General features: G+C 44.0%; 1 protein-coding gene across 4 annotated transcripts in view; it reads right to left on the bottom strand.

Annotated features, from left to right (window-relative positions):
* Pwwp2a (PWWP domain containing 2A) overlaps window positions 1–5,074 on the bottom strand; it is a 39,021-nt gene extending 33,947 nt beyond the window's left edge. For 2 of the 4 annotated variants that reach the window (XM_021213404.2, XM_029545883.1), the window contains exon 1: window positions 4,456–5,044. In XM_021213404.2, the coding sequence (XP_021069063.1) occupies window positions 4,456–4,979 (524 nt within the window). In that variant the 5' untranslated portion in view covers window positions 4,980–5,044. Of the gene's footprint in view, window positions 1–519; window positions 564–4,455 lie in introns of those variants that run through there. The other 2 variants (XM_021213403.1, XM_029545882.1) reach the window with 2 other exon arrangements.
* Window positions 5,075–12,310: the final 7,236 nt, after the last annotated feature.

The raw sequence follows: 12,310 nt of genomic DNA, 5'->3' as shown, positions 1-12,310 counted from the left end.
AAGTGGGCAAGCCCAGGACTCAAGGAAGCTAAGGCAGAGAAAGTGCAAACTACAGGCTAGCTAGGGCCACACAGAAAACTCTGTCTCTAAGCAAACAAATATATATATATATATATATATATATATATATATATATATATATATATACATATATCACAATTCTTTGTTCCCAGATTCAAACTAGACTTTTATTTACCAACAACTAATTATGCCTGCCCACCAAAACAGTGAGATTAGAGCAACATGCAATGGAGGAAGACACTCAGTACAGTACAGTACAGTACAATACAATGCATCCTAAAAGCTGTCTAGACCAGAAAGTGACTGGCACTTGCCTCTGTATCTGCTACTTTACTTACTATACAAAGTCCTCTAGCACCTTTCAAGTTAAGATATAACCATCAATAAATTCAAACGTTTTTAGGACTGTACAACTCAACCCAGCCTTCATGAAAACTACTTGAGGGCCTATGTCCTCAACCTCAAAGCTTTACATAAACTACTGACACCACTACTCACTGCTCCACCAGAATGGCTGTATATTTTTCCCACCAAAAGTAGGGCTATTGCACCATACGTTCATGGTCTCTGTAAAGAAAAGAAATCATTGTCTTGGTTTATATTTCCTTTAAAAACAAGTAAATGTTCTACAAATTTAAGATCCTAGGCAGTAAATGCTGAAGTTTTTAATAGAAATCATTTCAATGTTTAATAAACAGCCCCCATACACAGAATGTTATATTTATAAAATACAGTATGTATGTGCCACAAAAATTAAATATACAATCTTTTTTAACGTACAAATGCTTACTCCAAGAGTCCTTAATTCAGGGATTCAGAAATATTTTTCAGCTTTTTAACTTCCTTTAAGATAATACTAAATAAAATAATCCATTTGAACAAGGCACATACCAATAATCCTAACAGAAGTCAGGAGTCCAATCTGGGCTACACAGATAGTAGTACAAGGCCACCCAAGAGTACACACAAGACCCTGCTTTAAAAAAAAGAAAAAGAAAAAAAGAAAGAAAAAGAAAAATCAGACGTAGTAGCTCAACTCTGTAATTCTAGCATTACGGAAGTAGAAGCAAGAAGAACCAGCATTCAAGGCCAAACTCGGGCTACAGAAGACCCTACTTCAAAAACAACCAAACAAACAAAATCATGTAGAGAATATTCTTTCAGGTATTGATTGAGAAAATCTATGGGAAAATAAGGTTTAACCATAACCATGTTAATTAATTAAAATTCCTATAATTCTGGGAATTAAGGGTATTTGATAAAGTCCTTATCTGTTCAAAGAGCTAATATGAAATGTCTATATATACGCCTGGGATTTCATTCAAAAAACACCGAATGGAGGCAGTTACATGATTGAATACATTTGACCAAACTGTAATCAATGTTGAAGCAGGGCAGTATACACATACAGGCTCATATTTCATGATATAAAGCCTACCAAAAAGTTCATCAGTAATTTAATATCGTCTAAAATAATCAGATAGTTTAGCAAGTAATCTAAAGAATCTAAGAGGAATGGGTATAAACAGCTGGAGTGAGTGAACTTTATGCTTTACTGAAACGTATTCAGTATATTTTTAATGCTATGATAAAGCTTGTTTTTAACAAGATACCCAAACTACCCTCATTTTAAGTAATGACGTCATTTAGGGCCAAGACCTCCAGAAGGTATGGTGCGGCTTATGCTGCTTAAAGGAAGTGTATATCCTGAGAAGTGCCTCACTGAAACAGTTTCACTTGTCCAAACTAGAGAGCTACGAAGTAAAAGGATGGTATAGTCTCCATCAAAAGTACAGTCGGCTAACAGTAAAGTCTGTCCTTTCTGGTACACTGAGAAAAACAAGTTATATGCATTTTGCTTGTTTGTACTCATGTGAATTGGCCAAACAAATTACCCTCAAAATAACAACAGGGGTAGAAGCCATACTTAACATGTTTGAGGCCCCTGATTCAATCCTCACACACACACACAAAAAAAAACCTAAGTAACTAAATAAATACATAAGTAACCCTCTGGAAGACTAAACAATAGCACAAATACACTGACACAGTCTCCCAATTCTCTCAGGGCAAGAACTCCAACTTCTGAAACTATGTTATATGCCCTCCTATGTTCACAGAAAGGCTCTCCAAAGCAGCCTGACTATTAAGGGACTATTCAGCTTGGCTTAAGACCCATGGCCCTTTGCAGCACCCTGCACAGCTGCTACTGAATCTGGAAAAACACACACACACACACAATTCTTTACTTCCTGCCTAAAAGAAAACTTGCTACCCCACCTAACTTTTCACATTTAAATCTTTGTCAAGTCATAAGCTAACTGGCCAAATTAAATAAGCCTTAATTGCCTTCCATAGAGATATAACATCACTACAGTTACAAAGACTAACTTTTATGATACAATGCCTACCTTCAATTGGGAGCTCTTGTTACTTTTTACCAGGAAGAATAATTCAGTGGCCAATTCAAATAAGATACAAATTATTTTTAAAGTGTCTGTTGAATACAGTGTATCCATGACCTGAGTAGAATGTATAAAAAGTCTGGATGAATGCTCAAGGCAAGACACTGTAGTCCCAGCTACTGGGGGTGCTGAGGCAGGAGAAAGGCTGAGACGAGAGGATCAGTTTGAGCCCAGAGTTCAAAAGAGCAAAACTAAGCAAGCAAGATTGCATGTCCTTTCAAAAGCTCTTCTGACAAAAAAATAAATTATTATATACAAGAAGTGCTGTTAGCAAAATAGAGCGAAATTCAAAATGACAATTCTCTAAAATTGACAGAACGATCACCTCAACATGAAAAATCACCATCCACTCTATTTCCAAACACTTACCTTTTTGCACCTTTCTTTTGCAGATTTGAAATTCAGATTCTCACAATCACTGGCCTCTTCTTCTGTTTGATTCAATAGCATACACATTAGAGTGTCTCTCTCGCTATTAAAAACACCAGTAGAAAGCAATCTATTCAGCTTTCTAATTATGAAAATGAACGCTACTAAGGAAAGCACTAACCCAAAGACAGTCAGCAAATGAATAAATAAAAGCAAGGACCCTGAAGACTATCAAAGTACACTGAGCAACAGAAGAGTTGTCCAACATAACACTCCCCACCCCACCCCCGCCATATTCCAATGCGAATTTTAAATAGCTGTTTCCAGGTAGAAACAAATTCCTGTGTCTTTACAGGAGGTCAAGGAATTTAAGAGTAAAGCATAAGCCAGGATATGGGTATGATGGGAAATGTTTATCATATCAGTACTTGGGAGAGGCTGAGTCAGGATGATTGCAAGTTCAAGGCAAGCATGGACAACTTAACCCACACCATGTCTCAAAAGTCAAAGAAACTCTGGAGAAAGCTGGGGGTGTGTAGCTAGATGGCTCAATGCTTGCCTAGCATGCAGGAGGCTCTAGGTTCAATCTCCAGTACAGAGAAAAAAAGAAAAGAGAAATCCATAAACACATTAAACACACAGAGCCATTTCCAAACAGGTGAGACACCAGAGTGTGTGTGCTGTTGCAGGAAACAGAATGGAGAGCCATGAATGGGAGTCTCTGCACTTCCTATCTGCAAAAGAAGAGAATAAAAAGGTTAACTCTAGACTGAAAGCAGATTACCTTCTTTACCTGTTTAAAGCAGTGCCCAGAACATTTTAAATCAAAAGGTAAAAATATACTGGATAAGACAGAGGTTTGTAGGTGAACTCAACCTTCTAGTCAAAACAAATTTTACTGTAAACACAGTCTCAGAAGTCATTTGAGACTCAATCTCTACCATTGCCAAAGAAAAAGTCATTCGAACATTCCTTTGTAAACCCACCACATGGATAGTAAATGTTCAAAAGACAAGGGACTCATCCCGTCTCCAATATTTCTTTAAGCGATAAGTAAAATTAGCAAAAGGTACCTCCTTATTAAAGAGTGATCCTCCGAGAAACTATTTCCAGCAGTTCTTAATAACAGCAAGAAAGGGTTCATTAACTCGGGGCTCTTCCTCTTTTAACTACTGACAGGTAACCTTTTGGGAAGCCCAAAGCACACACCCCTTTCTTCAGTCCCGCTAAAGTTAAAGGTTGATTTGAGGACAGGCAAATGCCTCAGCAGCACCTCTCTCTCTCCCCCGCCCAGCACCCGGTTCTCTGGGGGATCCATCTGCATTCTGCATTAACCCATCTGCCCCAGTGCGCAAGCCAGAGAGGGTCGCAGGGGGCTGGGGATGAGGAGGCGGGGTGTGCCAGCCATCTGCACCCGCGCGCGTCCCCAGCTGCACACCTGGGGCTGGGGCCGGGGCCGGGGCCGCGCGCGGCTGCCCCACGCGGAGAGCGGCGCGGCGCGGCGCGGCGCGCAGGACCCGAGGGCGGGGCGGGAGCAGCCGGGGTTCGCGCTCTCCCTCGCGGCGGAGCGGGCAGCTTGCAGTCGGGGGGCCGGCGGTACCTTTTGGATAGGTCCATGAGGACCCCGGAGAAGAGCTTCTCCCCGAGGCGGAACGACACGACGAGCGCGTCCTCGATGATGTGGTCCAGCGTGACCCGCACCTCCGAGCCGGGGATGAGGTGCGACACCGCCGAGTCCCCGCCCGCCGGCGGCACGAGCACCGGAGCTGGCGGCGGCCGCGGCGCGTCCTCGGGCTGCTCCGGGGCGGCCGGGGGCTGCTCGGGCGGCGGGACCGGGACGGCCGCGGGCTCGGGCGGCTTCGCCTCCTCCGCCTCGGAGCTATCGGCCAGCTCCCCCGGCGGCGGCGGCGGCGGCGGTGGCGGCAGCGGCTGCTCGTCGGCCTGAGGGGCGGACTGGCGCCCGTCGGCCTCGCCGTCCGGCACCGCCGCCTCCGTGGCCGTGACCGGGAGGGGGGTGCCGGCCTCGCTGCCGGGAATGGGCTCTAGCTCCGGCTCGGCCTCGCCGGCGCCCCCTTCCCCGGGGGACGCCGCGGTCGCCGCCGCCTCAGCAGCCACGGCCGCCATTTTCTCGCTGGTTTCTCCCTCCTCCGACTCGGGCTGCGGCGGCGGCGGCGGCGGCGGCAGCGCGGCTGGGATCCCCAGGCCTTCCCCTCCCTCCCGCTAACACTCTCGTCCCGCCCTTTCCCTGATGCTCGTGATTGGCACCGCGCCATTGGCTCCGCCTTCCACCCCCTTCCGCACTTCTGTCAGCCCATTGGTCAGAAGGAGCCGTCTGTCGCGGGCTGGGTCCCGCCCCGTCTCTCGGAGTAGGAACTTCCCATTGGTCAGGTGAGTTGTCAAGTGGAGAATCTAAAAGGAGTTTGAGGGGCGGGCTGAAGGATAGCAAAAGCGGCGCCCTGTGCTTACAGCCTGTATCTATTGGTTGGCAGGGGAAATACCGCTTTAGGATTGGTTTATGCTCCTGCCCGTACTCGGCCCGTTCTTCGGAGGTGGGAGAAGAGAAGGAAACGCGAGTCGTGCCAGTTCTTTCAAAGACTCCCCAAGGGGGGAATAGCGGGAGAATGCAGAAGGGGAACCACTTCCCAAGAATCTTTGCGCAGAGATCCTTAGAATAAATGTTATTTCTAGGCGTGGATTTGCTTGTGGCCAAGTGTGGGCACAACAGACTTCTGTGGGAAAGATAACTAAAGTTCCGAAAATAATCCTGAAACACTTTTTGGGTGCCTCTTCACTAGTCAGATTACGAGATGCTGGAAATAGGGCGATGTACAAGACATTCTCCATAACCACATGACAGGAGCTCCCGCGTACACACAAACGGTGTTTTTCTTGGTTTCACTTTTTAAAGAATAAAGGACTAATCTCTAGGAACCTGCTAATTTCAAAAAAGGAAAATTCTAACGCGAAGACAGACAACTGGCTTGCTAAATTGACTATAGTCCTTAGGTCCACGGAAAGAGTTCACTATTGAAGCCTTTTCTTTCCTTGCCCTCATCCTTGCTGTGTGCAGAAAAAAGAAGAAATCTGTCTAGGCATAGTTGCCCGTGGGGCAGCTCTTGGGTGGCACAGGCAGAAATGGCAAAATTCTAGTCCACACAGACTTAATACTGTTTCAGGATAGACTCAACTACAAACCGAGATCCCGTCTCAAGAAAGAAGAGATGAGGTCGAGGAGACCCTCCAGTGTCCTAAGGTCCTTGTTTTTCTGGTTTGGGTTTTTGTTTTGAAAAACAAAACAGCGTCTCCCTATGTACTTCTGGCTTGCCTGGAACTCACAGAGATCGGCCTGCTTCTCTCTGCCTCCCAAGTGTTGCGTTTAAAGACCAATTCTATTTTAAATCTGTTAAGTCTAGAAGGAGCCACTGTACTTATTTGTTGCGGAGTGTTCCTCAGTCAGTCCTTTCTAATAGGAGCGATCAGGGGCACTGAGAACACCTACAGAAGAGAAAGAAGATAGTTACCAACGTGGAGGGAAGAATGAAATGCCAAAGATAAATTAAATACCATATATCAATATCTAGTACAATCTTACATGGTCCTTGCAATTAGACAAGTGCTATTATACCCATTTTATTTGAAAACTGAGACAAAAAGGTTTCTAATGTCATTTAGCTAAAAAATTACATAATCATAAGTCCAGGTATTTTTTTAATAGAAAAGACAAAATGACAATAAGCAAATATTAGCTAACTTTCTGTCTATTTCGAGTCTAGCAGTTCTCAGGAGAGTAAATGTACAATAGGAAATGCCAGTCACGGAGAATTCAGAATCTCCCTTTAAGGCAACAGGGAAAATGGAGTTTGTTTAAAGACCACTGTGTACCACTGATTTTCCCATACCCGCTCATTTGAAGTCCTGTGTTCTGGGGGGCTAGAGTGATGGCTCAGCAGTGAGGACCATGTGCTACTATTGCAGAGAACCACAGTTGGTTCCATACTCCAGGGGACTCAATGCCCTCCTCTAGCTACCTTGTACACAAACCTACTCCCAGACATACAGAGATGAATAGCTAAACGTAGTGAAAATAGCCACGCATGCTGGTACATGTTTTTTGGTGAAGGAGACAGAGATAAATGGATCTCAGTTCAAGGCCATCCTGGTGTATATAGCAAGTTCTAGACCAGGTAGGGCATCTATCATAATGAGACCGTATCTTAGTTATCAGCTTTTAAAGCACACTAATATGTTTTAGCTCTCTTTACAAATGAAAAAACTGGGCCTTCCTCAAAAAAAAAAAAAAAAAAAAACTGTAAGAAAGCCAAAAACATCTCTTATGGGGATTACATTATGCTTACATTAAACATACACAGGTCTTGCCTTACAGAATTTTCATTACGACACTACATCTATAGTTCACCACAATCAGCTAATTAAACAGTAACATACAGTCTATGGAGCCATGACACCCTGAATTCTCACACTGTATAATCTCCCACAGGGAGGAAAATAAGACTTGGGTCCTGATACCTCATTACTTCTCAACGTAATTACAAAATTCTGCAGTGAGTAGTTTAAACTTCCGATTTCTCACAGATTGTGGCATGCATAACAAGGCACCCTCCAGGGCCACTGTTTTCATTGTGCAGCTCAAGAGACTCTGCTCACCTCTGTTCCCATTGGATCAGCTCTTCTGCTTTGCCATCCTGTCTCCAACCCTAGTCTATTCAGTCTACTCTCTACAAATCTTCAAGCTTCCTAATATTAGGAAGGTCTGGTCCACATCTTTCTCTTATTCATTCAAAAACACTGAAGGACTACTACGAGTCAGTAACTGCAAACAGTGAGACAAACAGAAGGTACACCATAAGAATATTAAAAAGTGGGCTGGTGAGATGGCTCAGTGGGTAAGAGCACCCGACTGCTCTTCCAAAGGTCCAGAGTTCAAATCCCAGCAACCACATGGTGGCTCACAACCATCCTTAATGAGATCTGACTCCCTCTTCTGGAGTGTCTGAAGACAGCTACAGTGTACTTACATATAATAAATAAATAAATCTTTAAAAAAAAAAAAAAGATTATTAAAAAGTTAGTAACTGCCCACTTGGACCTATTTTCTCTAATTGGTGAGTTATAAAATAATACTTAACACAATGAAAGATTCTGAGAAATTCTATAAGTGAAACAAACAGGCTGGGGTAATAATAAAGTAGTTAGGCAAGGCAGAAGAATGCGCCCTTTAAAGAAGATGGGTAAAAAGGGGCCTTTCTGAATCAGGACATTTTAGGATGCAATGGAACACACAGAGCCAGCTCTTTGCATTGGTGGCTGAACATTCAGGTCACAAAAGAATAGCAGTCTCTTAAAGCCCCAAGGCCAAAGAGGGCTTCCCTGGTCAAAAAGAGAAAGAAGACCATTGGTGGTTGAAGACAATGGCCAAGAGGATGAGTAGGCAGAATGAGGTTAGAAAAGAAATAATGCTTTGTAAGAGATTCTTTCCGTGGGAACCCCAGGTCTAGCAGAGAACCTGACTCTTTTTTTTTTTTTTAAATAGAGATTTATTTTATTTATATGAGTACACTGTAGCTGTCGTCAGACACACCAGAAAAGGGAATCAGGGGACTGGTGAGATGGCTCAGTGGTTAAGAGCACAGACTGCTCTTCCGAAGGTCCTGAGTTCAAATCCCAGCAACCACATGGTGACTCACAACCATCCATAATGAGATCTGATGCCCTCTTCTAGGGTGTCTGAAAACAGCTACAGTGTATTTACATGTAACAATAAATAAATCTTTTAAAAAAGAAAGAAAGAAAGAAAGAAAGAAAGAAAGAAAGAAAGAAAGAAAGAAAGAAGACTCAGATCTCATTAAGGATGGTTGTGAGCCACCATGTGGTTGCCAGGATTTGAACTCATGACCTCTGGAAGAGCAGTCTGTGCTCTTAACCACTGAGCCATCTCTCCAGGCCCCAGAACCTGGCTCTTACATATGCATCTAGGTACTTCTGTCATCAGGTTCCTTCTGGAATGGAAATGTCATGGAGAGATCACTGATAGGCATGTGCTCTATGGGTCTCGAGAGGTAGGGAGGGTTGGATAGATGTATGGGGATGGGAAGAAAAAGAAACCCAACAGGAGTGGCAGTGCTCCAGAGGGGTGGTGGGGACTGTGCTTGCATAATGGCTTAGCTCTAAGTTGTGACACAGCCCCAGGGGAAGATGCAGATCCTCCAACCTGGTTGGTAGCTGGGCTGTAGCAGGTATGGAGAACCTCTGAATGGAAGCTTTGTTGATGTGCAGCACCTGGATCATGTCCCTCATGTAACACCTGCCTGTCACCATAGTCTAACATCTCATTATGTCACTTGGACCCAGTGAGCGTCTGGGAAGATGCTGCTACCCGTGGAGATGTGTTGGCACCAGGTATGATGGTGGTCTCAAGGACCCTGTACCCATGACTTCTCCACTGGACATGAGCAGCATCCCCTGGAAGCCAGAGATCCCAGAACACACATACCAGCAGCACCTCTTCAAGGAGAGGAAGGAAAAGCCATTGCTACCTCTCTACTGTGAGACAACTCCATCAGTAGCCACTGACAGTGTGGACACAATTAAGCTACCCACATCATCATGAATTATCTCAACAGAAAACTGACCTAGGAGATAGGACTGAGAGATAACTTGGCTATACACAGCACAAGGGCCTTTCCACTGAGAAGACCAAGTAGCTCTGAAGGGCAAAACCACTCCATGAGTTAAAGCTGCGAAGTATTTGCTCTACCATACAAAGCACCCCTCACTCATCCAGTAAGCAGAAGTCCACAGGCTGCTTCATCTCTGCTTCCTCCCCAGCCTAATCTGGCCCAAATCCCAAGTGATAAGAACTCATGGGACAAACAGAGCCCCTTTGGACCAAGATCTGTAAGTTTATGTTAAACTGGAAGTTTTGCCAGCTAGCCCTACAAAGGAGCCCAGAGGCTGAGACATGTCCAGGCCACCTGAGTAGCTGAAGATCCAGCAACCTCAAATTGCCCAAGAAGGGTGTCCCAGTGATAGAAGGCAGAAAGCACACACTGTGAACCCATAAGGCCAGCCCCTGTGGCTTGAGTCTGTTCATGCTCATTGTTTTCTAGGAGGCACTGAGCAGTCCCAGCGACTCTGCCGATTAACCTCGGCTCTGAAATAGGGATGCAATATTTTTAAGTAGAGGCTTGAGTGACATTCTGCAATGCGATTATCCTTTGTGAACAAAACTGTTCTGTGCTGGATGAAAAAATGTTAGCTGTACTGATTGGGGGACCTTGTGACCTATTTTTGTATCTTTTGTCCTAGAGAGGGACATTAAGCCTTGCCTCCTGAGTAAATGATGCTTACACGGTTCCCAAACCTAGACGTCTTGATTCTTTTCCCATGACCATCGTAAGCATCGACAGAGATGTGCACCTATTAACCTGCACGGCTGTGGCCTCGTCATGCTTTCTAGCCTTGTCAGCAGGACTGACCCTATCTGAGAGCCGACACAACAGCCAGACTCGGTAGGACCCTGGCTCTGCACACTGAAACTAGAGGCTATGTGTTTTTTATTAGCCTGATAGGCCTCTGCAGTTGGCGCCTTGCTATTAAATGTCACAGAACAGGGCTGGTGAGGTGGCTCAGCGGGTAAGAGTTCCTGACTGTTCTTCCAAAGGTGTGGAGTTCAAATCCCAGCAACCACATGGTGGCTCACAACCATCCTTAACAAGATCTGACTCCCTCTTCTGAAGTGTCTGAAGACAGCTACAGTGTACTTACATATAATAAATAAATAAATCTTAAAAAAAAAAAAATCACAGAACAAATACTAGTCTCTCAGGACCTCTCCTGCAAGTGAAATTAGCTTAACTTCAACTTGGTCAGAAACTTCCTATGGGAAAAACCTGAGTCTACTAAGTCCATATTGATAAATACATCCTAACTGGGCTTGTGCTTTTGTGTTCTTTATTCCTAGAGCTTGAAGCTCATTCGTACTAGGTATGTACTAAGCACCTATAGGTGCTGGATATATATTCTTAAGGGTAAAGGTGGCAGATACGTAGGCAAACTTGAGGTTCACTTGAAATCACCTTATTTTGATTTCCTTATTTAGGTCAAGGCCTGGGATTTTGGTTTGTGAGAAGAAGAAGAAGAAGAAGAAGAAGAAGAAGAAGAAGAAGAAGAAGAAGAAGAAGAAGAAGAAGAAGAAGAAGAAGAAGAAGAAGAAGAAGANAAGAAGAAGAAGAAGAAGAAGAAGAAGAAGAAGAAGAAGAAGAAGAAGAAGAAGAAGAAGAAGAAGAAGAAGAAGAAGAAGAAGAAGAAGAAGAAGAATTATTATTCAGATCTTTTCTATAACAAAACTGTTTTCTACCACATGAGCTGCATGCTTTAGGTTACAGGTCTTACTGAAGAAAGAAAATAAGCAAATGCCTGTTGTTTTTTTTTTCCTTGCTGTGCATGGGCCTGCTGTTTTCAACACTGTCACAAATGCTTGCTGGATTTTGTTTGGGGCAGTAATATATTTACTTAATGAGCTAACCTCACTTAGAAGCCCTGGAGTCTAAAATTGTCATAAAAATTAATCTATCTGTGTTATCGCCTGTATTGATAATAAGAAACCTTGCTACTGCCTCAGAGGGAGGGAGGGTCAAGACAGAGGGAGGAACACACACAGAGAGAAACACACAGAGGGGGAGAGAGAGAGAGAGAGAGAGAGAGAGAGAGAGAGAGAGAGAGGTCAGCTGGGGCTGAGCATGGTAGCACATGCTTATCATAGCAGAGCTAGAAGCCTAGAGATCAGGAACTCAAGGTCTCAAGGGCCTCTTTGACTTCACACGAGGGTTCAAGGCCAGCATGTCAAGCATGAGAGCCTGTTTCACAAAAAAAAAAAAAAGAAAAGAAAGAAAGAAAGAAAAAGAAAGAGAAAAGAAAAGAAAAGAAAAGAAAAGAAAAGAAAAGAAAAGAAAAGAAAAGAAGAGGAAAGGAAAGGAAAGGAACGAGAAACCAGCCAGGCCTAGAGAGAGACACACACACACTCAGAAGATAGAGTAAGGAGCATCAGAAGTTCAGAGTTCAAGGCCAGACTAATGCATAAGGCCATGTCTAAATAAGACTCAAAGCAGATGTCAGATGGGTGGAGCGTGGCCTCATGGCTCCCACCCATAGTTCCAAGTCCCCAGGAGACTGTCGCAGGAGGGTTTTGACAGGTGTGGACTCTAGGCTAAGCTAGGGTACCAGCTGGTCCTGACTGCCACAGAATTTACTTCCAAGCTCTGTGGGGTGCTAGAGTATTGGCCAAGTCTCAAGAATGTTTAAACTTCAAGGCTGAAACTGTGTCTGCTTCCAGCCAGTCTCTGGCAGTACAAAATCTCCATGATCACCATGATAAATCATTTTACCTGTTTCTTCACTTATAAGCTACTTTTTAAACACTGACTTTTTAGAAGATT

This window comes from Mus pahari, chromosome 14 (genome assembly GCF_900095145.1).
Source record: "Mus pahari chromosome 14, PAHARI_EIJ_v1.1, whole genome shotgun sequence".
In the NCBI taxonomy this organism is placed as follows: Eukaryota; Metazoa; Chordata; class Mammalia; order Rodentia; family Muridae; genus Mus; species Mus pahari.
Note: the sequence above shows the minus strand (reverse complement) of the source record. Positions and strands in the feature narration are given on the sequence as shown.